General features: G+C 43.7%; 2 protein-coding genes across 25 annotated transcripts in view; one reads left to right on the plus strand and one right to left on the minus strand.

The window, feature by feature from the left end:
- FOXN3 (forkhead box N3) overlaps nt 1-25,873 on the minus strand; it is a 457,141-nt gene that overhangs the window by 344,160 nt on the left and 87,108 nt on the right. The gene's annotated exons all lie outside the window — the stretch shown is intronic.
- On the plus strand, nt 15,865-16,956 carry LOC138845230 (ribosome biogenesis protein NSA2 homolog). Its single transcript, XM_070056887.2, has one exon. It carries the CDS (start codon nt 15,949-15,951, stop codon nt 16,729-16,731), a length of 783 nt encoding a protein of 260 aa, XP_069912988.2. The 5' UTR covers nt 15,865-15,948; the 3' UTR covers nt 16,732-16,956.

Raw genomic sequence — 25,873 nt, forward strand, 5'->3', positions numbered from 1 at the left:
GCACCACGACACCATGAAACTAATTGAGAGCATAGGGGAAACCTTCAAGATATCGGAATAGGCTAAGAATTCCTGGAGAAGACCCCAGAGGCACGAGTAAGCAAAGATAAAATAAACAAATGGGATTACCTCAAACTGAAGAGTTTCTTTTTTTTTTTTTTTTTTTGGACAGGCAGAGTGAACAGTGAGAGAGAGAGACAGAGAGAAAGGTCTTCCTTTGCCGTTGGTTCACCCTCCAATGGCCGCCGCGGCCGGCGCACCGCGCTGATCCGATGGCAGGAGCCAGGAGCCAGGTGCTTTTCCTGGTCTCCCATGGGGTGCAGGGCCCAAGCACCTGGGCCATCCTCCACTGCACTCCCTGGCCACAGCAGAGGGCTGGCCTGGAAGAGGGGCAACCGGGACAGAATCCGGCGCCCCGACCGGGACTAGAACCCGGTGTGCCGGCGCCGCTAGGAGGAGGATTAGCCTAGTGAGCCGCGGCGCCGGCCAACTGAAGAGTTTCTTAACAGCAAAGGAAACAGTCAGGAAAGTGAAGAGGCAACCAACAGAATGGGAGACGTTATTTGCAAACTACACAACAGATAAAGGATTAACAACTAGAATCTATAAAATGATCAAAAAACACCACAGAATGAGCCGGCGCCGTGGCTCAATAGGCTAATCCTCCACCTTGCGGCGCCGGCACACCGGGTTCTAGTCCCGGTTGGGGCGCCGGATTCTGTCCCGGTTGCCCCTCTTCCAGGCCAGCTCTCTGCTATGGCCAGGGAGTGCAGTGGAGGATGGCCCAGGTGCTTGGGCCCTGCACCCCGTGGGAGACCAGGAAAAGCACCTGGCTCCTGGCTCCTGCCAGGATCAGCGCGGTGCGCCGGCTGCAGCGGCGGCCATTGGAGGGTGAACCAACGGCAAAGGAAGACCTTTCTCTCTCTGTCTCTCTCTCTCACTGTCCACTCTGCCTGTCAAAAAAAAAAAAAAAAAAAACAAAAAAAAACAAAAAAAAAAAAACACCACAGAATCCAAACAAACAACCCAATAAAAAAATGGGCCAAGGACCTTAACAGACATTTTTCAAAAGAGGAAATCCAAATGGCCAACAGACACATGAAAAAATGCTCAGGATCCCTAGCCATCAGGGAAATGCAGATCAAAACCACAATGAGGTTTCACCTCACTCCGGTTAGATTGGCTTACATACAGAAATCAACCAACAACAGATGCTGGTGAGGATGTGGGGAAAAAGGGACACTAACCCACCGTTGGTGGAAATGCAAACTGGTAAAGCCACGATGGAAGACAGTTTGGAGAATCCTCAGAAACCTGAATATAGCACTACCACAGGACCCAGCCATCCCACTCCTTGGAATTTACCCAAATGGAATTAAAGGGGAGAAAAAAAGAGCCATTTGCACCTCAATATTTGTTGCAGCTCAATTCACAATAGCTAAGACATGGAATCAACCTAAATGTCCATCAACGGATGACTGGATAAAGAAACTATGAGATATGTACTCTATGGAACACTATACAGCAGTAAAAAACAATGAAATCCGGGCATTCACAACAAAATGGGAGGAAGCTGGAAAACATCATGCTGAGTGAAATAAGCCAGTCCAAAAGGGACAAATATCACATGTTCTCCCTGATCGATGGCAACTAAACAAGCACCTAAAATGATACCCATTGAAGTGAAATGGACACTATGAGAGACAATGACATGAGCAGCCCTTGTCTAGACTGTTGAGGAACAACTTACTATTTTATTCCTTTAGTATTTTTGTTGTTGTTGTTGTTGCTCTGTGTGTTCTACATAAGACCACTGGTTGAACTCTGTAATCAATGCACAATCATTCTTAGGCATTTAAAATTAACAGAAAAGTGATCTCTGTTAAACACAGGAGTGGGAATAAGAGAGGGAGGAGATATATAGGATGGCACATGCTCACTCAGACTTACCTCCAATGGTGGAACTAGAAATGTGCCAGGGGATTTCAACTCAATCTTACCAAGGAGGCAGGTACCAATGCCAATGCACTTGGTAAAGTGATAAGTATAAATACACAACCGATCAAAAAGGGTATGTGTCGATGAGATTTCACAAATAAGACCAGTGTAAGCAAATAATGAAGGATAGAATTAAAAGGGAGAGAATGATCCTGTGGGGGAAACAGGACACACAGCAGACTTATAGAATGGCAGCACTCCTGCCTCAGAATCAACCCTTGGGACATTTGATCTGGCTAAAAGGTCCATGAGAGTCTCACGGGCATGGAAAGCCATGACACGTGGCAAAAAAACAATCTAAATGAAAGATCCTGGTGAACAAGACCCCAGCAGAAGGAACAGGCCATCAAGCAGAGAGGCGCCTTTCTCTGAAGGCAGGAAGGAACCTCCACTGTGATATGGCCTTGACTAAACAAGTTCAGAGTCGGTGAACTCAAGGGGCTTCCATAGCCTAGACAGCTCATAGCAAGAGTCTTGGGTGATTGCTGACGTCATAAATAAGAGTACCAATTGTTAAATCAACAATGGGAGTCACTGGGTACATGCTCCCCACGTAGGATCTCTGTCCTTAATGTGTTCTATGAAACTTAAAAACAACACTACTAGTCGAACAATACCCTATACCTTGTGCGGTTGTGTGAGTGCAGCCTGTTGAAATCCTTGCTTAGTATATACTAAGTTGATCTTCAGTATATGAAGGTAATTGAAAATGAAACTCGATGAAGGGCGGGATGGGAGAGGGAGTGGGAGAGGGGAGGGCCATGGGAGGGAGGGAGGTTGTGGGGGGAGCCACAACAATACAAAAGTTGCACTTTGTAAATTCACATTTATTAAATACAAAAAAATAACTATATAACAAACAAAAAAAGAACTTAATACTTTACCCTTTTAGTATTTTTTATGTTCTACTTAAAACTATTAGTTGAACTCTGTAATTAATACACAATTACTCTTAGGTGTTTAATTAATGCTATAACCAGTACTCAAATAGTATTTTACACTTTGTGTTTCTGTGTGGGTGCAAACTGTTGAAATCTTTACTTAATATATGCTAAATTGATCTTCTGTATATAAAGATAATAGAAAATTAATCTTGATGTGAATGCAAGGGGAGAGAGAGTGGGAGAGGGGAGTGTTGTGGGTGGGAGGGAAGTTATGGGGGGGGAAGCTATTGTAATCCATAAGCTGCACTTTGGAAATTTATTTTTATTTATTTTTAATTTTTTGACAGGCAGAGTGGACAGTGAGAGAGAGAGAGACAGAGAGAAAGGTCTTCCTTTGCCGTTGGTTCACCCTCCAATGGCCGGCGCACTGCGCTGATCCGATGGCAGGAGCCAGGTGCTTCTCCTGGTCTCCCATGCGGGTGCAGGGCCCAAGCACTTGGGCCATCCTCCACTGCACTCCCTGGCCACAGCAGAGAGCTGGTCTGGAAGAGGGGCAACCGGGACAGAATCCGGCGCCCCGACCGGGACTAGAACCCGGTGTGCCGGCGCCGCAAGGCAGAGGATTAGCCTAGTGAGCCGCGGCGCCGGCCTGTACTTTGGAAATTTATGTTCATTAAATAAAATAAAATATAAAAAGAAAAATGCCACGTAGGCCTCAGGAAAATACAACAATATTTAGTGACCTCCCAGTGCATGCAAAGCTCTGTGCTAGGCACTGAGTGTCAGGCTTCCAGCTGTTTCTTTAAACAGACGCCCTGTGGAAAACATGCCCGGGCCAACACTGTCATGAGCTTGGGTCCTCGAGTGCTCACCTTGACCTGTCTGTCTAAAGAGCTTCTGCACTCTCCTCATCAAGTGGCCTCCTATTGTGCTGTGTCTCTAGGGTCAGGCACGTCTGGTCATCTTGGCCACCACTAAGGCTCTCCTTAGAAAGGATTGCGGTTCTAGACTCTGTCTTCCTGCTCAAGCTGGGGACGAGGCTCTCCCACCTACCGTGCACCCCAACCAAATGAGTTAGTACTCTGCACTGCTGGCAGGACAGAAATGGACGGCACATCCCAAGCCTTGCCGAAGCTTGCACTTGGATGATTGCGACGAGGGCTGGAAGAGTGACTGGAGAAGCTCCTACTTCCTTTGCAAGTCGTCTCCTTCTCCTCTCCAACTCTCTCTCTACTAGAAAAGTCAACAGGAGGCGAATCTGGGTGTCATGTAGGTGAGCCCAAGGCAGCCCATGTATTTTGGCCCCTAGGTTGTTTATTTCTTCACTGAAGGCTAAAACCTGTTAGCTCAAATGCCTGCTGGCACCGAGCTCAAATTTGGACACATCCAGTTATTTTTTAAATCGCCAAAGCCAGCAGATCCTTAGCCATTTAGAGCCTGACAGCTTTAAGTATCCCACAAAACTACAACCAGCATCTCTGGCCATTGATAAACAAAGCAAGGTGTTTCTAAGACTCCACACAGCTAGCTACTGCCTTCAGAGCAACCCAACCCAAGACTCCTTGTCATGCTGCTGAGTGACAGATGTCACGTGGGCACAGGTGTGCCCCCTCAGCAATTCCGTTCGCCCTGGGAGTTCCCTGGCAGCTCTTCTAACTGTTGACAGACAGTCCAAGAATCCTTCTGATATCTTTTCCCTCCCTCCTCCCCACCCTTTGAAGGAGTCTCTGTAACTTGCAATGAAACCCTGTTAACTGATGACAATACACAGCAGGACACAGCAAAACCAGGCATCTAGCCTAGCAGTCAAGCCACTGGTTGGGACGCCTGCATCCCAGACCCCGGAAGGCAGCGGTGACGGGTAATTGATCAAGATCTTGGGTCCCTTCCACCCACACGGGAGACCTGGATTGAGTTCCAGGTTCCTGTTTCAGCCGGACCTAGGCCCAGCCATTGTGGGCATTTGGGAAGTGACCCAGCAAATGGCAATGCGCTCTCTCCCTGATTCTCAAATAACTAAATTAAAAACTTTTTTTTTAAAGGGCTCAGCACAGGGAAAGATGAATTTCAAGCACCGGTGATCAGGGAAGACTTCATGGGAAAAGGGAAGTAGGAACTGCAGTTGGGCCTTGAGGAGTGAGTTCTTCCCCATCACTTGCCTCCCGAGGTACATACTGTGGGCTGGGCTGGAGGAGGTGGTAGAGCAGGAGGGGCGGAGAGGGCGGAGGTCAGGCAGGAAGCCTGGGCCCCACCTGTGGATGCTGAGGCTGCAAGCCAGGGGGTCTCAGGACATTGGAGGGAAGCCAAGTCTGCCTCCTGGACATCCCGAGGGGTTCACAGCCATGGTGAGCGCAATGTCCGGGCGAGGGGCAGAGGCGATGTGTGTCTGTTCATCCTACCTCCCCGACCTCCCAGGAAGCTCGAATACCTGGGGAGGGGACTGGGGAAAGGAGCTGCAGGGCCGGAGCCTGTGGACACTGAGGCTGTGGGAAAGGCACTGTGTCTGTGGTTGAGGACATCTGGGACCAAAGATGTTGGAGAGGGTTTGAAGGAGGAGAGCTTTGAGCCAGGTGATCAGGCGTGAAAAGCCTGCCATAGGATAATGATGCCACCAATGGGAACAGAGCCCAGAGCCCCCAGCTCCTCAAGGAACGACAAGACTCAGGACTGGGAATGACCAGGGAGGGAAGGAAGGCAGAGGGACTCGTTAGGCCAAGGGGTAAAGCCAAGGGACATCTAAGGACCTACTGCCAGGGATAGACTCTGCAAGCTGGGAAAGATGAGGGTTTTGATTCCAATAATAGCCGAGTAGTTTGTAACGGACAGTCCTCTTGCCAATAGCTACCACCCTTAGCTTAAAACACAATCAGCGGCCGGTCTTGTGGTGCAGCAGCCTAAGCTGCCTCTTCAATGTTGGCATCCCATGCTGGAGTGCTGGTTCAAGCTGTGGCTGTTCTACTTTTGATCCGGCTCCCTGTTAACACACCTGGGAAGGCAGCCGAGGACGGCCCATGTACTCCAGAGGCCCAGATGAAGTTCCTTGCTTCAGCTTGACCCAGATCTGGCTGTTTTGGCCATTTGGGGAGTAAACCAGCAGGTGGAAGATATCTCTCTCTCTCTCTCTCTCTCTCTCTCTCTCTCTCTCGCTCTGCTTTTCAAATAAATAAATAAATCTTAAAAAAAATAAGGCAACAAACAAAAACACAACTCACATGAAGGCAGTGAGGAGCCCAACAGCAGCAAAATGACAAGAGTCTACATTTAAAAGAAGAAAAGGGTAACAGGAGGAATTTCTAGATTTTATAAAAGATCCCAGGCAGGGCATTGAAAATCTGCACGGAGACCCAAGGCCTTGAAGAGCCAGAAAACAGCATTTGGGACAAACACAGAAGTTAGAAAGTGATGAGTGGAATGCTCAGCTTGGGAGGGCAAGACCCAAGTTTTGTGTAAAACCTGCCCAAATCTGTGGCCGTACACACGTGGGGAAGAAGATAAGGGGACAGGTTAAAGCTAAAAAAACTGAAAGGAGATTTAGCTGCTGCCCAATACAAGGAAGACAGGAGTTAGAACAGGTCAATACAGAATCCAGAGTCTCTACAATGTATTGTTCTGAATATCCAGGTTATAATCCAAAATGGTTGGACCAATGAGGAAACCAGGAAATAGAGTCTGTAGTCAAGAGACAAGTCAAAGGCAACAAATAAGACTGGCTCCAAGATGACCACATGGTGTAAGTAACAGATATGAATTATAAAAAACACATTAGGCCATTGCCGCGGCTCACTAGGCTAATCCTCTGCCTGTGGCGCCAGCACACCGGGTTCTAGTCCCGGTCGGGGCGCCAGATTCTGTCCCGGTTGCCCCTCTTCCAGGCCAGCTCTCTGCTGTGGCCAGGGAGTGCAGTGGAGGATGGCCCAGGTGCTTGGGCCCTGCACCCCATGGGAGACCAGGAGAAGTACCTGGCTCCTGCCATCGGATCAGTGCGGTGCGCCAGCCGCAGCGCGCCGGCCACGGCGGCCATTGGAGGGTGAACCAACAGCAAAAGGAAGACCTTTCTCTCTGTCTCTCTCATTGTCCACTCTGCCTGTCAAAAAATAAAAAATAAAAATAATAAAAAACATATTAAAACTATGCACATGATATTTTACCATATGACATAAACAGAAATATGCTCATAATAAAGAAAAAAAACAGAAGGTCTAAAACTTAAATTAAAAATTAGATTAAATTATAATGTAAATACAAACAAAGTATGCAATGAAAATTGTCTCTGAATGGACTTCAAGCAGAATGTGAAAACAGAAGAGTCTATAAACTCAGATAAAATAAAGATCCACCCAATCTGTAAGACTGAAAAAGAAAAAGAACCTTGAACACTATACCTGGGGACCTGAATTGGTCTATCTCTGTATCTCTCTATTTCTCTATTTACCTACCTATGTACCTATTTACCTATCTATCCACCCATTTCTCCACTGGTATATAGCAATTAAAATCTGAGAAGGAGAGGAAAGGACAAAGAAAGAAGAATAAGGGACCAAGATTACTTGCAGAAATAATGGCTACAAACTTCCCAAATTTGTTTAAAGACATACATATTCACGTTTAAGATGCTTGGTAAATGCCAAGCAAGATACATACAAAGAAAACACACTTAGTTACATCACAGTAAACTTTTGGAAAAATAGAGATTAAAAATGAAATAAAACAAAGCATGGTGAATGTAACCAGAAGGGGTAGAAGACATATTTATATACACAGAAGTGCTTGGGCCACTGCACCCACATGGGAGACTTGGGTTCGCGTTGGCTCAGCTCCGACCATTACAGCCATCTGAGGAGTGAGCTAGTGGATGGAAGAGCTTTCTCTGTCTCTCACACTCTGTCTATACCTCTGCCTCAAAAATAAATAAATAAAATCTTAAAAAAAAAAAGTGAATACTTTCAGACATACAGAAGTTGAAAGATTCATTACTAGCAAAACAGCACTGTAAAGAAATGGAAATCTGGATATACAGAAAAGATTGAAAAGTATCAGAAACAATGTAGATTCATATAAAATATTTTCATATAAATTATTTAAATCTCTTAGAAAGACAACTGTCTATATGAAGAAAAATAGTAACACTAGCCTTTTAACAGTGGGCTTTATAAGAAACATAGAAGTAAAACCTATGATGATGACAGTTGGACAAATGCCTGAGGAAATAAATAGCAATGTAGGGGCCGGTACTGTGGCACAGCAAGTTAATGCCCTGGCCTTGAAGCGTTGGCATCCCATATGGGTGCTGGTTCGAGACCTGGCTGCTCCTCTTCCGATTTAGCTCTTTGCTATGGCCTGGGAAAGCAGTAGAAGATGGCCCAAGTCCTTGGGCCCCTGAACCCACGTGGGAGATTCGGAAGAAACTCCTGGCTCCTGGCTTTGGATTGGTGCAGCTCTGGCCATTGCGGCCATCTAGGGAGTGAATCATCGCCTCTCTCTCTTTCTGCCTCTCCTCCCTGTGTAACTCTGACTTTCAAATAAATGAATAAATCTTTCAAAAAATAACATAAAAATAAAAAATAGCAATGTATGCTTCTAAGATTACTTTGTTAAAAGAAGATGTATTTTATTTATTTGAAAGGCAAAGTTACAGAAAGAAATATAGAGAGATATCTTCCATCTGCTAGTTCACTCCCAAAATGGCCACAATAGCCAGTGCTGGGCTAAGCTGAAGCTAGGAGTCTGGAGTTTCATCCTGTCTCCCATGTGGGTGGCAGGGCCCAAGCACTTGGGCCATCCTCCACTGCTTTCCCAGCCTCATTAGTAGGGAGCTGGATTGGAAGTGGAGCAGCCAGGACTTGAATTCCACTCATCTGGAATGACAGCATAGCAGGCAGCTCAACTGCTATACCACAATGCTGCCACTCCCCCCTGCCCCCAGCTTTTTAACACTATACATTCATTAGTATAATACCATCTGAAAATAGACAGTGATATGCTAAAGATACATACTACAGGGGCCGCCACTGAGTCTCAGTGGGTAAAGCCGCTGAATGCAGTGCGGGTATTCCTGATGGGTGCTGGTTCCCGTTTGGGCTGCTCCACTTCCAATCCAGCTCCCTGCTAATGCACCTGGGAAAGCAGAGGAAGATGGCCCAAGTGCTGGGGCCCCTCACGCACAGGGGAGACCCTGAAGAATCTCTTGGCTCCTGGCTACAGCCTGGCCCAGCCTTGGCCATTTCGGTCATCTGGGGAGTGAACCAGCAGATGGAAGACCTCTTTCTCTGCCTGCCTCTGCCTCTGCCTCTGCCTCTCCCTCTCTGCAACTCTGCCTTTCAAATAAATAAATAAATATTTATGCATAAAAAACCATATATTCTACGAATGCTAATGCAACCATTAAAATAATATTTTTATTAAAATAAATCAAAGAGAATAGCTATTAAGTAAAACAGGAGCTAAAATGGGGTCAAGAAAGAATACTCAATCCCAAAGAGGCAAAGAGGAAGAAACAAAGACCAGGCCGAGAAGATAACAAAGTGATCGATTTTAAACTCAACCAAATCAATAATCAGAGGAAATGTAAAAGATCTCAATAACCCAATTAAAAGTCAGAGATTGTCAGGGTGGGCGTTTAGCCGTGCAGCTAAGATACCTGTTGGCACTATTTCCCACATCGAAGCACCTGAGTTCGATTTCCAGCTTTCTGCTTACAGATCTAGGAGGCAGCATGACGGCTCAAGTACGTGGATTCCTGCTACCTACGTGAGAGACCTGAACTCAGTTCCTGGCGCCCAGCTTTGGCCCCAGCTGTAGCCATTAGAGGCATTTAAGGAGCAAAGCCCAGCTTTCTCTCTCTCTCTCTCAAATAAAGGAATAGCTTTTTTTTTTTTTTTTTAAAGAGATGTTCAATGGGACAAAAACACAAGAATAAACAAGAATATTCTGCTTACAAGAAATCCACGTTTAGGGCCGGCGCCGTGGCTCACTTGGCTAATCCCCCGCCTGCGGTGCCGGAATCCCATATGGGCACTGGATTCTGTCCCAGTTGCTCCTCTTCCAGCCCAGCTCTCTGCTGTGGCCTGGGAGTGCAGTGGAGGATGGCCCAGGTGCTTAGGCCCTGCACCCGCATGGGAGACCAGGAGGAAGCACCTGGCTCCTGGCTTTGGATCGGCACAGTGCCAGCCGTAGAGGCCATTTGGGGGTGAACCAACGGAAGGAAGACCTTTCTCTCTGTCTCTCTCTCTCTCATTGTCTAAATCTACCTGTCAAATAAGTTAAAAAAAAAAAAAAAAGAAATCCACATTTGGGGCTGGTGCTGGGGCGTAGCAGGTAAAGCTGCCACCTCCAGTGCCAGCATCCCAGCTGCTCCACTTCCCATCCAGCTCTCTGCTATGGATGGGAAAGCAGTAGAAGATGACCCAAGTCCTTAGGACCTGGCACCCATGTGGGAGACCTGGAAGAAGCTCTGGCCCAGCTCCAGCTGTTGTGGCCATTTGGGGAGTGAACCAGTGGATGGAAGACTTCTTTCTCTCTGCCTCTGCATCTCTGTAACTCTCTGCCTTTAAAATATACAAATAAATCTTTTTAAAAAGAAAGAAAGAAATCCACTTTAAATGTAAAGACACAATTAGATTAAAAATAAAAGGATGGGAGAAGACATACCTTATTAACATTAATCAAAAATAAGCTGGATGGCTCTATTAATATAATATAGATATTAATATTAGATTTCAAGCAGTAGAAGGAGCAATTTACACTTATACAAAGGTAAATCAATCAAAGGAACATAACAACTCTAAATGTCCACTTTAAATTTACTGAAAGAACAGAACAACCCTAAATGACCACTTTCGAAGAAAAGTAATAGAATGGCAAGGATAAATAGGGAAATCCACAATTACAGGCTGAGATTTCAGTAACCTCCTCCAATAACTGATAGAACAAGCAGACATCAAGTCAGTAAAGACACAGAAGCCTTCGACAGCACTACCAACCAAACTGACACAAGGTCAAAAACACTATCCTCAATTACAGAACCTCACGTTCAAGTGCACATGGAACGCTTATGAACACAGATCGCAAAGTATCAATAAATGTAAAAGGATTCAAGTCCTACAAGAGATGTTCTTTAGCCATAATGAAATTGAATTATAAATCAGTAGCAGAATAGTATTCGTAAAATTCCCAAGTATTTTAAAACAAACTAAAATTGTCCCCTTCATCCATGGGGATATGTTCCAAGACCGTTCCAAACCCCCAGTGGAATGCCTGAGCCCTATGTACATCATATTTCTTCCTATACATACATGCCTATGGCAGAGTCTAATTTGTCAGTTAGGCACAGTCAGAGATTAACAGTAATAACTAATAATAAAGCAGAGCAATTGTAATCACGTTAGCACACGGTAATAAAACTTCTACGATTGTGGTCTCTCACTCTCTTAAAACACCTTTTTGTGCTGTAGATCTTAACAAACTCAGCATATGATTGTTTTCTTTTCTTACTCAGTTGAGAACTGTTACCTTTTCACTTATAGGAAGCATTTCATGGCTTTTCGTTGGCATATCCAAATTGCTGGCAATGTCACCCTGAGCTTTGGGGCCGTTGTGAAGTAAATAAGGGTTATCTGCAATATTACAACAGTCAATCTGATGACCAACATGACTACCAAGTGACTAAAATGGGTGGGTAGCATATACAACATGGATATGCTGGACCAAGGGACGATTTACACCCTAGGAGAGATGGAGTGGGATGGCTGAAGATTTCATCACATGGCTCAGAACAGCACACAATTTAGAACTTACAAGTTGCTTATTTCTGGAATGTTCCATTTAATATTTTTGGACTATAGTTGACCATGGGTACAACTAACACCATGGAAAGAAAAACACAGATAAGCAGGGACTAGTGTGACACATCTCTAAGTAATTCACAGGTCAAAAGAAAAGAAAAAAAATATTTTCAACAGGATGAGAATAAAAACGCAACATATTAAAGTTTGTGAGACACTCCTAGAGCAGACTTAGAGCAAAATTTAAATTATAGGGTTTTATTCAAACAGAAGAAAGATCATAAAGCAGTAAGTTCAATTTTTTCTTCCTTAAGAAACCAGAGTAAGAAGAGCAAATGAAGCTGAAAGCAAGCAGAAGAATGGAAATCAATTAAATAGAAAACAAACATCAAATAGGAGAAAATCAATGAAACCAAAAGCTGGTTCTTTGAGATCATAAAACTGACAAATTTCCAATCAAACATTATTAGGGAAAAAGCGGAGGAAAAAATTATAAATATCAGGGAAGAAAAAGTGATGTCACTATTTTCTACAGATATTAAAAGTATAAGAAACTTCATGCCCATACATTTGATCATTTATGTTGACAAATTCCCTGAAAAACACAAAGATCAATCAGAAGAGAAGTGATTTTAGTAGGCTCAACTTTATTAAGGAAATTGGATTCTGGGGCAGGTATTCAGCCTGGCAGTCTAGGTGTCGGGTAAGACACTCTCATGAGTGCCTAGGTTTCATTCCTGGCTCCAGCTCCTGATTCCAGCTACCTGCCAATACAGACCCAGGACATGGCAGGTGATGGCTCAAATAGTTGGGTCCCTGTTACCCACATGGGATACCTAGATTGAGTTCCCAGGTCCTGGCTGCAGCTCAGGCCTGGTCATGGCCATTGGGCACATTTAGGGACTGAACAGATAGGTAAGGGGTGCTCACTATTTCTCTGTGTGTCTATAATAAATAAAAAGAAAGAAAGAAACTGAATCTGAGGATAAAACTCTTTCCATAAAGAAGAATCCAGACACAGTAATTTCAATACTGAATCCTACAAAACATTTAAGGGAATAATAATAACTCCACAAAATGCTTCCAGGAAATTAAAGAGAATAGTATACTTTCTACTTTATTCTATGAATATAAGATCACTCCAAAACCAAAGACATACACAGAAAGGAAACTAAAGTCCAATATCCTTCATGAATATACATATAGAAATTTTTCATAAAAAAGCACAACAAATCAAATTCAATAATAAATGTAAAATAATACACGACCAAGTGGTGTTTATTACAGGAAAGCAGAGTTGATTTACTTTAGAATTATCAACGTAATTCATCATAGTAATAATGAAAAACAGAAAAGTCATAAGATCACCTCAACAGAGAAAAACATGTGACAAAATCCAACATGTATTCCTTTTTTTTTAATTAAAAAATTTTTTTTGACAGGCAGAGTGGACAGTGAGAGACAGAGAGACAGAGAGAAAGGTCTTCCTTTGCCGTTGATTCACCCTCCAATGGCCGCCACAGCCGGCGCACTGTGCTGATCCGAAGGCAGGAGCCAGGTGCTTCTCCTGGTCTCCCAACGGGTGCAGGGCCCAAGCACTTGGGACAGCCTCCACTGCACTCCCGGGCCACAGCAGAGAGCTGGCCTGGAAGAGGGGCAACTGGGACAGAATCCGGCACTCCACCATGTATTCTTGATAAATCTGTCAGCAAACTAAGAATAGAAAGGAATTTCTAGGGCCGGTGCCATGGCTCAATAGGCTAATCCTCCACCTTGCGGCACCAGCACACTGGGTTCTAATCCCGGTCGGGGCACCAGATTCTGTCCCGGTTGCCCCTCTTCCAGGCCAGCTCTCTGCTATGGCCTGGGAGTGCAGTGGAGGATGGCCCAAGTGCTTGGGCCCTGCACCCCATGGGAGACCAGGAGAAGCGCACCTGGTTCCTGGCTTCAGATCAGCGCGATGTGCCGGCCACAACGCGCCAGCCATAGCGGCCATTGGAGGGTGAACCAATGGCAAAAAGGAAGACCTTTCTCTCTGTCTCTCTCTCTCACTGTCTACTCTGCCTGTCAAAAAAAAAAAAGGAATTTCTTTGTCTTGATAAAGGGCAGCCACAACAAAAATAAATTCAGAAAATATCAGACTTAATGGTAAAGACTGAATACTTTTCCCTAAGATTAGGAACAAGATTGGATTTTCTACTTCCCCCAAGAAAGAAAAAAGGTAATCAGACTGGCAAGGAGGAAATTAAACTAGTTGCGGCTGGCGCTGTGGCTTAGTGGGTAAAGCCACTGCCCACAGTGCCAGCATCCCATATGGACTGCACCACTTCCAATCCACCTCCCTGCTAATGTGCCTAAGAAAGCAGTGAATGGATGGCCCAAGTCCTTGGGCCCCTACATCTACGTGGGAGACCCGGAAGAAGCTTCAGGCTTTTGGCTTCAGATAAGCACAGCTCTGGCCGTTGCGGCCATTTGGGGAAGGAACATGCAGATTGGGTATCTCTCTCTGTGTGCCTGTTTCTTTGTAACTCTGCCTTTCAAAGAAATAAACAAAAATTTAAAAAAAGAAGTTAAACTAGTTGCAATTTATGTCATTGTCTGTCGCTCCCCCTCTTCGCGGAGGAACGACACAGGACCCTGCGCTGTTCTTTTGTCTGCTCGGCCCTTCCCGGGTTTGCTGCTGGTTCTTCCCGGGTTGGCTGCCGTCCTTCCACCTCCGTGGAAGGGCGGTTCCCCCTGCCACTTTCCCCACTTCCGCGGGGGAGCAGCACACCGCCGGCCAGCTCTCTCGGGGGCTGCTCAGATGTTCCTTCAGATAGATGTTCCTGGTGCATGTTGTCTCTCTCCTCCTTTATAGTCCTCTTCCACCAATCCCAACTCTGCTACCCACATGCCAAGTACGCTGCTCTCCTCCAATCAGGAGCAGGATCAGCTCCTGCAGGTTATTGGTCAAACTGGAGGCAGCTGCGTAGAAGCTGTTTACTCCTCTCCCAGTGCCATATTGTGGGAGAGCAGATGCATAGAATAAGTCTTAATTCCAGTAACTTAGTCTAGTCCGAGTTGCTCCCCACAATTGTCCTTGTAGAAAATCCCAAAGAATCTACAGAAAAGATTCTAGAACTAATAAGTGAGTTCAGCAAGATTGCAGGATACAATATCAATATACAAAAAGCAGTTGTATGTTTATATCTCAAAAAATAGCAAAAAAAAATTGAAATAAACAATTTTTGGCCATCCCCTAAAAATTTTGTGGCCATCCCCAAAGCCTTCCTGTTAAGGTGTACCCTGGGAGCACCTGAGTGGGAGTCCCGGAAGAAGCCCCTGGCTCCTGGATTTGATCAGATCAGCCCAGCTCTGGCCATTGCAGCCATTTGGGGAGTGAACTAATGCATGAAAGACTTTTTCTCTGCCTCTGCGTCTCAAATAAATAAATCTTAAAAAAAAAAAGCTGCTATCTTAAAAAAATAAACAATTTGTAGTAATATAAAAATTAAAATAGTGAGGGGTAAATATTAGAAAGGATGTAAAGAACTGTAGGCTTAAAATTACAAAACATTACTGAGAGAAATTAAAGATCTAAAAAAGAAGAGACATACCATGTTCATGGATGAAAAAACTCATTCTGATTCAGATGTTTATTCTCCTCAGATTGATCCAGAGATTCAAAGCAACCCCGATCAGAATACCATTAGGCCTTTTTCCAGCAGTTGCCAAGCTAACAACAATTCATGTGCAAGTATAAAGGACCAGAATAGCAAAACAACTTTCCAAAAGACCAAGGTCAAAAGATTTATACTACATGTCTCCAAGTTTTATTATAACACTGCAGTGATCAAGGTATCAAGATAGACAAACAGATCAATAGAGCCAAGTCTACATTTAGACTCACATATATTTGGTCAATTGATTTTAAATAAAACTACAAAAGTAACTCAGTGGATAAAGGGAATTTTTTCAAGAAATGGTTCTGCAACAATTTTAAATCCATTTGTAAAAAAAAATGAACTTAAATACATATACTTTGTATCATATACAAAAACTGATTTCAAATGGTCCACAGATCTAAATATAAAATTATAAAACCTTATTTAAAGGAAAACATAGAAGAAAATCATTGTGGTTTTGCACTAGGCAACTATGTCTTGGCTGTCACACCAAAAGTGCAATTCATAAAGGAAAAAAAAAAGAGACAGAGACGGGAGTTGTCTCATGGGTTTCTGAGCCCTGAAAGTCGGGAACTTCTTCGCACCCAGGAGGCTGCACCTGGCGGTTCTAAGGCCGTCACCATGCCACAAAATGAATATATTGAATTACACCGTAAACGCTATGGGTGCCGTTTGGATTACCATGAGAAAAAGAGAAAAAAGCAAAGTCGGGAGGCTCATGAACGTTCAAAGAAAGCAAAAAAGATGATTGGTCTGAAGGCCAAGCTCTACCATGAGCAGCGCCATGCTGAGAAAATACAGATGAAAAAGACTATCAAGATGCATGAGAAGAGAAACACCAAACAAAAGAATGATGAAAAGACTCCCAAGGGAGCAGTGCCTGCCTATCTGCTAGACAGAGAAGGACAGTCCCGAGCTAAAGTACTTTCCAACATGATTAAACAAAAACGAAAAGAGAAGGCGGGAAAATGGGAAGTCCCTCTGCCTAAAGTTCGTGCCCAGGGAGAAACAGAAGTATTAAAAGTTATTCGGACAGGGAAAAGAAAAAAGAAGGCATGGAAGAGGATGGTTACCAAAGTCTGCTTTGTTGGAGATGGCTTTACAAGAAAACCACCTAAATATGAAAGATTCATTAGACCAATGGGCTTACGTTTTAAGAAGGCCCATGCAACACATCCAGAACTGAAAGCCACCTTCTGTCTGCCAATACTTGGTGTAAAAAAGAATCCATCATCCCCATTATACACAACTCTTGGTGTAATTACTAAAGGTACTGTCATTGAGGTGAATGTGAGCGAGCTGGGCCTTGTGACGCAAGGAGGCAAGGTTATTTGGGGGAAATATGCCCAGGTTACCAACAATCCTGAAAATGATGGATGCATAAATGCAGTCTTACTTGTTTGATAACAGTAACTCCTAATCATTATTGAAGACTACAAACTAAGTGGGAAAACGGTCTTTACTACGATTTTTCTGAATACTTCCAAATAGCCTTCATGTCTGCAGTCAGCAAGAGAATTATTTTAAGGTGTAAAAAACATTAAAAAGATGCACTTTTACTGACTGTTCTTTATTGGAGTCTGCTTAAGGTTTACATGTTAATAAAATGTGAATAATTAAAAAAAAAAAGAGACAGAGATAAAATTAGACTTCAAAATTAAGAATGCTTTCTCTCTCCTTGAAAGACACTACCAAAGGAATGAAAAGTCTCAGATCGTGATATTTGCATATCATTAATTTGACAGAGAACTTATAGCTAGATTTTTTTTTTTTTTTTTTTGACAGGCAGAGTGGACAGTGAGAGAGAGAGAGCAAAGAGAAAAATCTTCCTTTTTGCCATTGGTTCACCCTCCAATGGCCACTGCGGCCGGCACACCGCGCTGATCCAAAGCCAGGAGCCAGGTGCTTCTCCTGGTCTCCCATGGGGTGCAGGGCCATAGCACTTGGGCCATCCTCCACTGCACTCCCTGGCCATAGCAGAGAGCTGGCCTGGAAGAGGGGCAACCGGGACAGAATCCGGCGCCCCGACCGGGACTAGAACCCAGTGTGCCGGTGCCGCTAGGTGGAGGATTAGCCTATTGAGCCGCAGCGCTGGCCCAGCTAGAACGTTTTAAAACTCTCAAATCATAATAATGGGTAAATAACCACCCTAACAATATAATAGATAATACTTGAACAGATACTTCACCAAACAAGAGATATTAATGACAAATAACGTGGAAAGCTCAATATTGGTTGTTAAGGAAATGCCAATTAAATCTACAAGGAGATGCTACCACGACACCTGTTATGATGGTTGAAACTTAGATTGATCTTATAAAATGTGTGTAAGGTTGTAAATCAAGTGGAATCTTATACATTGCTGTGAATGAGAAATGTAAAAATAATTTAGGAAACATTTTGGTAGTTTGTAAAAAGTTAAACATATAACTTCACAATGACTTTGCCATTCCTATCTTAGCTATTTACTTAAGAGAAATGAATCCATGTACTCATACAGAAATCTGAATACAAATGTTCACAACAGCTTTATCAGTGATAGCCACAAACTGGAGACAACTCCAATGTCTATCAAAAACTGAACAGAAAAACAAAGTTTGGTATGTCCATACAATGGAATACTATTCAGCAACAAAGAGGGTAAGTGTCAATCCATATCACCACATGGATGAATCTGAAAATAATTACACTGAGTGAAAGAAAGTATTCACATTTCTTTCAAAAATGTACGAAGGTTCTTCAAAAGAGTGGCAGGGGAAAAATTGGAATTAAGAGATAAGATAATTTTAAGGGTGGTCATTTGGTGCAACAATTAGGATTCCCCTGGGGATGTCTGTATCTCATACTGGAGTGCCTAAGTTTGAGCCCTGTTTCCAATTCCAGTTTCCTGCTAATGCACACCTGGGCAGACAGGAGGTGCTGCCCCAAGTATTTGTGTCCCTGTCACCCACGAAGGAAGCCCAGACTGAATTCTGGGCTCCTGGCTTCACTTTGGCCCAGCGTACCTGTTGTGAGCATTTGTAGAGAGAACCAGCAGATGGAAGAGCACCCTGTCAATCTGTCTCTGTCTTTCAAATACAGTACAAATAATTACAATTTCTTTAAAAAAAAAAAAGAAAAAAGATCAGTTAATTTTGGTGCAAAAAATTTGAAATCCATGTACATGAGGGATCTTTGAAAAGTTCATGGAAATGTGTATTATGAAAAAGCTATGCGTAGATTTCAAAATGTTTTTGCATCCAAATTAACCTACCTTTTCACTCTATTTTTCAACATTTTGAAGTAACCTTGTACATTCTCTGTGATTCTATTTATGTAACATTCTAGACAGTGCAAAGTAATCTACGGCGACAGGCAGATTTAGAGGTCGCTTGCTTGCCTTCTCGGTGGAGGATGGGGAAATGAACGAAGACAAAGGGGAATGAAGTGCTTTTGCAGATGATGGGTATCTTCATTGTCCTGCTTGTTCTGACCAGCTCACATTTGGATACAGGTCAAAATTACCTAACCACACCCTGGAATGTAGGGCGGGCATCCCACGTCAATTATACCTCAATGAAGCTATTTTAAAAACATTACCTGGTAGTTTAAGAAGCATCTTAAAGATTCCCACCTAAGAATCCCTGCAGGGCAAAAGGAATAAGACCCTAGGGGGCAGAGGATACAATCTACAAGCTGCCAGATAGAAAATCCAATTTTGTTTAGGTCTCATGCTATATTTCCAAAACTCATGCACACATGACTTCCTAACCAATAAGCAGCTGTGTTTGCTTTAGTAAGTACACAATGCTTAGTGTTAATTGATGCTTAAACTACATAACATTCACTCTCCCTCTACACATCTTCAGGTTGCACAGATGCCCCAAGAAGATGGACGTTGCACTCCCAGCAGCTTTGCTCACCCCTGGTCCACTCCTCAGAATGTGAAACCTCTCCGCGGCACCACTGCCAAGTCTCAACGTCCTTCCTGTCTTTCGCAGTGTCTCGCTCTTCACCACGCCTCGTTTTCACTTGTAAATATTGGATACGGGGTTAGAAAATGTATTCACCAATGTGAGACACTACTTTCCTCTTTGGAGGGAGCAAAAAATCCAAGAATTCCAGATGTTTGCCATGAAGTGATTTGAAACAAACAAAACACACTTGGGCTCTGCATTTATCCAGGAAGGGAGCTGTTCCGAGCCCTACTGACGGACTCGTCTTTCCACTGGATGGTACGATGCTTTGGGGTTGTAACCTCAGACTGTATTGCCTGGCCCCACGGCTGAGAAGCTGGTGTGGTGGAGCAGCGTTCTGAACAGACCTCCCAGGCCTCCAGGCTCATCTGTCTGCCGCCATTTCTGCTGCACTTAGAAAGCTTGTGAGCAGAACACATGATGGATGAATCTGAGTTCTGGAATTCAATTTTTAAGGATCCACAATTTGTTACTTTATGATGCTTTATAGGGAGTTTCAAATAAACACATATTTCATGTTCTCTAGAATTAGGAAATAATTGAAATTTACTTTATGAATTGGAACAGAAATGAACTCATCTAAAAAAATTCAGATATGGCCACATGAAGCTCGGCTTGCCAGGGAAGACACTGTCAGAAAGACCAGGTAAGTACCTAAGAGTTCTCATTTCTGGAGGGCCTTCTCCTTGTCCTTGTCTCCCTGTGGGTCCTCAGTGCTATCATCAGAGAGCATTTACGATGTTGCAAGTGGCTTAAAGCAAGGCTGCTCAAACCTAAATGTGCACACAAATCATGTGGGGGATCTTGTTAAAATGCAGATCCTGATTCCACAGGTCTAGATTGGAACCTGCGATTGAGAAGCTCCCAGGTGACAGCCACAGGCATGTGCTGCTGTTTCTGGACAACCAGGGCTTAAGCTGCAGTGGTTCTCAAAGTGTGATAACTGGACCAGCAACAGCATCGGCTGGGCACCTGGGGAAAAGGTAGGTTTCAGGCCCTTACCCCAGGCTCCCTCAATCAGAAATGCTGGTGGTAGCATCCAGTGGGCTGTGTGCTCATCAGCCTTCCAGGTGAGTCTGATGCATGCTGATATTTGAGAAGCACTGACTTAGAGAATAAGGAATAATTACAAATGGAGGAAAGCAGTTCAATTTCAAAAGGTATGCAGTTCTGTGAGAAAACCAAGAGAGCTCTAGGAAAAGCCCAGTTTGGGAGGGCTATTTTAGACCAGAATGTGTTTATGTATTCCAAGAGACATCATCAGTTCTAATTTTTTTAAAGAAAGAAACTACCACATTAAATACACAAACATAAAAGCTTTCCTGTTGACAAGGTACAAGATATATATACATACCACCAGCATAATCAGGGGCTCTATTCTCACATGTTTATAATAAACATGTCATAACCATACTTTTAAAAACTCTTCTTCTCCAAACTCAATGTTTAAATTAGAACACATAAAACTACATCTATTCTTAAACTATACAGGCCTCATATAATGTGTGAGAACATTACAAGATGATGTGGAAAACACAACACAGACACTGATGCATAGCAGCAAAGCAAGAATCTATCAGTTGGACAAACAATACAGTTACAGAATGCTATTTATAATGGTGTTGGCAAGCTGATTTTACCCAAAGTTTAACCAACATTTCCACTCTCATCCACTGCGGATGAGGTCAAGCAGGTGAGTATCTGGAATAATTCTGCCACTTTCCTAGAGCTTTTTTTAAAATCACTATTGTGGGTACCAGAAAAAAGACATCTATACTGTTACACATGCAGGTACTGAAGACTTAAGAGGTACATAAAATGGAGCCACAAAGAGAAAAGAGCAGGAGGTTGACATGCCAGAATTCAATGAAAATGGGAAAAAACCGACAGAAAAAAATTTAGTACTCAGCACCCCCAGTGATCATGTAGAAAATGGAAAATATACATAAAATTAGTGTCCACAGAAAGGGCCAGTTGAGAACATGAATAGGCACTCATCACACCAAGTTGCTTGGAACCACATAAACTCAGCACCAAACTCATCACTGCTCTTTGACTTCATACACACCACGCACAGAGGAAAACAACGCACCATCTTCTCAGTCCACGCGGTCTCACCCTGACTCTCCACTGCCTGCCCAAAGACGAGCATTAACGGAAGCAGGTGGTCTGTGCTGCCCTGCCTCTCACCGTGTGCTCCAGGGGCCAGCATCACAATATCACTTGGAGATGCACTTGGGCAGAAATGCACTCGTGTGGGTCCCTTCTGGACCTGTTGAGTCAGAATCTGTAGTTTAGCTGCATCCCCAGGAGGTGTGTGTCGTGGATCCACCTCCATGTCCCACGTCCCTGCGACTTGTGCCCTGTGACTTCCTGACTTTATTTCTGGCCCCTGACCCATGCGCCTTTCCCGTGGTTTGACTTTGCCACTTCACAGGTGTTGGTATGTGAAGGCAGGCATTCCAAATCCTCCAACGTAACAGATCAGTTCAGGAAGATACTCTCTTGCAAGGAAGTAAATGTCTTTTATCAAATTATACTCATATGTTATTTTGGAGACAAAGCTAGAAGGGACAGTATTACTCCTGCTTTATGGATTGAGAAAAACCAGTCTTATAAAAGCTAGTAAGTCAAGGTCAAAGCTTATTACTGGCAAAGTACTGGCTAAAAGTCACGTTTCTTCTTATTTATGTTACACCCTGCTGTCTGGTGCTCCCTGGAAATGCTGAAAGCCAAAGAGAAAAGCTCCCATTTGTGTGTCTGATGTCTGGTCTATAATCAAGAAGTGGCTCTATTTCTTTTCTCTTTCTTTTTTTGCTCTTTGGTTTTGGTTGTTGTCACTGGCATTTTGTTTCATTTTCAGTAGCCAATTAGGGTCAAGACTCACTTTTCCCAAGATGCCTTCACTTGTGATCCCCTAACTTGGAATCTGGGCTGCCTGTGGATGTGGTTGTTATCTTTTTTCCTGCTATGTAATGCCCATAGCATTTACTTATGCTTTTTATGTGATGGAAGAGAGAAAAAGTCATCTCATCATTCGTTTTTCAAGGAGACCCTGGACTTGTACTTTTTAGCCCTTAAGGAGAGGAAGCTATCAAGTTAGACTTAGTCAAGGGCTCTCCGAGGTTGACTTTGAAGGATGAATCTTCCGACCAAATCCCAGCCTGCGACCTGCCCGAGCCGCGACAGGCATGATGAGAAAGGAATTAGCGCTCCTTGAGCCAGGCGCATCTCAAAACCTGCTGGTCTCAGAATCCCCTGGGGAGCTTTCGAAAATTCTTCTCACCCAGGCCACATCCTAGACCAATTAAGCTAGAATTTCAGGATGGGGAACCAGGTACCATACTTTTTTTTTCAGACTCCCAGATGATTCCAGCTGTAGCCAAGTTTGAGAACAATGAGTCCAGCGGTGACACCCACTAACCCTGGCTCTGATGACCGGAGGGGCACTTCCATCCATGGCTCTGCTCATTCCCTTCTTCCTACGTGCCAGGCCGTGCAGTCTCGGGGGATACAGTTTCATCCCGAATTTGCTCATCTAAAACAGCTGTTTCAATTGGAGATACATTTTTTTTTTTTGCAATGTTCTTCCATTTAGTAAGGAAATTCTTTCTCATTTCTTTAATATTCCTTCCCATTAAAGCATAACCTGCAAACAGCAGATGAATTACACTTAAGCTGTGAATATAAAGGACAGCTCTTTCATCTCAGTGGAGCAGTCTCTCTTTATGATTCCATTATTTTACGCAGGCTGACATGCCTAATGCTTTAAGGATGGCACAGCTTTGTTTCCACCTCCCCACCCCGAACCTTTTTTTTTAAGATAAGGTGAAATTTCAGCTGGAAATCGACTCTAAAACATCTTCAAGGAACAGTCTATATAAGAACACGGCCGTATTTATTTTTTATGAGCAGCTGAAGGCTGATCAAAACCTTCCTCCCAAGCCACAAAATGCATAACCCTGGCATTTTTCAGGACTACATCCTGGCACCCTGAACAGAGGTTGAGACATGGAGCAGCATTTTATTTTAATCGCTATTCTTGAGCTTCCTGAATCTTCCAGCAGCAATAGTTATAGACACTCATTCACGGCTAGCAGATAACATAGCCTTTCCCCTGCTCTGCCTTTACCTAGGACAGAGAAAATAGAGTGAATGAACTTTTTACCAAGGAGATGCTGTAAACTTGCCCTTGGATCACAGCTGCTTGTGTGTGAGCTTCCAGACTCTTTTCCAGACTGTGTTCAATAAGCAGAGCTTGCTGAGTTTGCCAAGCCCACTTCCCTACCTTTGTCTCTTCTACTCCATGGCAACTCCCCCCAACGAGCCTCCCCATTCCCGCTCTTTCTCCAGCACCAATCCTTCTCATCACAGCCTCCTCAACTCTCCTTTCACCCAATCACAACACGAATCTTCCAAGGCACTCCTCACAAGAATGGAGTCAGAGTCGCGATTGATTTTCTGTTAACACTGGAAGGAAGATTTATGCATATGCCCATAGAAACATACGTTGTTTGTAACACCCAGTTAGTACAAAAGAATTAAAGTCATATATCCTACTCCATAAATTTGGTTCTATTTAATGATAAAAGACTGCATCATTAAATACAAAGATTAAATAGTTGTAAATAATGGCACATTGGTTTGCTGCTGATCTCGTCTTTCCAATGCATCCACACTCTTTGCTAAGGTCACTGGAGGCAAAATTGAGCCACAGGCCAAGATGTTTCAGGTAAGAAATGAGGGGCGGAGGCAAAGGTTTGCCAGCATCTTCATAGCACTGCATGTTGGCTATGGGCACGGGGGCCCAAGAACTTGGTAGACCTAAGTCCATATCTTGGCCCTGCTACTCATCCTAGTTCTCTATCCTTACACCAGATATTTAGCCTCTGTAACTACTGGCATCTCTAAAATGCAAATTAAGGGTTGATATCCCTTATCCTAAATGCTTGGGACAAGAAGAGTGTGGGATTTTTTTTTTTTTAATTTTGGCAACTTTGCCCATCCATGATGTGAGATATTTGGGGAAAGGGACCCAAGTCTAAACTTGAAATTCATTAATGTTTCTTTGCATGTAGCAATGAAGGTAATTTTATATAATATTTGTAATAATTTTGTGCATCAAAGTAAGTTCCACAGCATGGATTTTCCACTTGTTGTGTCATGCTGGCATTTAGATCACTTTAGATTTTGGGGCATTTTGGATTTCAGATTTCCAGAATAAGGAAACTCAACCTGTAATAGTAATAATGACTTTCATGGGGTTGCTGTGAGGGTGACGGTGCTTAGAAAACAGTGGGCACATGTTAGACATTTTAACTGCATTGTTGTTTTTTTTAATTTTTTTAAAAATTTTTTGACAGGTAGAGATATAGATAGTGAGAGAGAGAGAGAGAGAGAGAGAGAGACAGAAAAGTCTTCCTTCCATTGGTTCACCCCCTAAATGGCCACTACAGCCAGCGCTGTGCTGATCTGAAGCCAGAAGCCAGGTGCTTCTTCCTGGTCTCCCATTCGGGTGCAGGGCCCAAGCACCTGGGCCATTCTCCACTGCCTTCCCAGACCACAGCAGAGAGCTGGACTGGAAGAGGAGCAACCGGAACTAGAACCGGTGCCCATATGGGATGCCGGCACCACAGGTGGAGGATTAACCAAGTGAGCCACGCGCCGCCGGCCCTTCTAACTGCATTGTAAAGAAACAGGTGCTACCTAAATAAACCCATGAGTAAGAGGAGCTGGTATTATTTGCATATGTCTTACAGATGAGAGAAGTGAGATTCATAGAGATTAAGTCATTCTTCACAATTTCGTTTCTTTACTTTATAAAAAGATTTATTAAAATATTATTTAAATTATTTGAAAAGCAAAGTTCACAGACAGAGGGAGAGGTCTACCATCCACTGGTCTACTCCCCAAATGGCCACAATGGCCCAGCTGGGCCAGGCTGAAGCCAAGAGCCTGGAACTCCATCGGAGTCTCCCATGTGGGTTGCAAGGATCTAAGCACTTGAGTTGTCTTCCACTTCTTTCCCAGACAACTTAGCAGGAAGCTGGATTGGAAGCAGAATAGCCTGGATTTGAACCCGTACCCCAAAATGGAATGCCAGCATCACAGTTGGTGGCTGAACCTGCTGTGTCACATACCAGTTCTACAATTCTCTTTCAAAAATGCATAAATGACTGTGCTATTTTCTATTAAAGTTTTTCAGTGGCTCGCATCACCAAGAAATTTCAAAGAAGCATAAATTCCAGATTCCTTATCATGGCATATCCCGTGATGCAATCTCTTTTTTAACCCCTGAAAGAACCCAAAGTCAATTTTGTTACAATGCCTTTCCTCAGTGCCGCAGGCAGTGTCAGTCAACCTGCACACACCTCTAATGCAGCACCCACAGAATCTCTGAGGGGCTGGTGTGTGCATCCAACCTCAGATTCTAAACAGGAAGTTGCCTGAGAGCAGGGACAATGGCCTATTCATCTTTGAGACCTCATGTCAAGCCTCACGCACCAGGTAGATTCCATGAAATGCTGGCTCAACCTCCAAAGCCATGCCACAAGTATTCGGCAGAGCCAAAGCAGACCCCACTTCTTCCA

This window comes from Oryctolagus cuniculus, chromosome 20 (genome assembly GCF_051225735.1).
Source record: "Oryctolagus cuniculus isolate XC-2025 breed Fujian yellow rabbit chromosome 20, ASM5122573v1, whole genome shotgun sequence".
Lineage (NCBI taxonomy): Eukaryota > Metazoa > Chordata > Mammalia > Lagomorpha > Leporidae > Oryctolagus > Oryctolagus cuniculus.

Bases quoted from the DNA above. Each gene is read 5' to 3' on its own strand.
- LOC138845230 (XM_070056887.2), top strand. From the start codon at position 15,949: ATGCCACAAAATGAATATATTGAATTACACCGTAAACGCTATGGGTGC.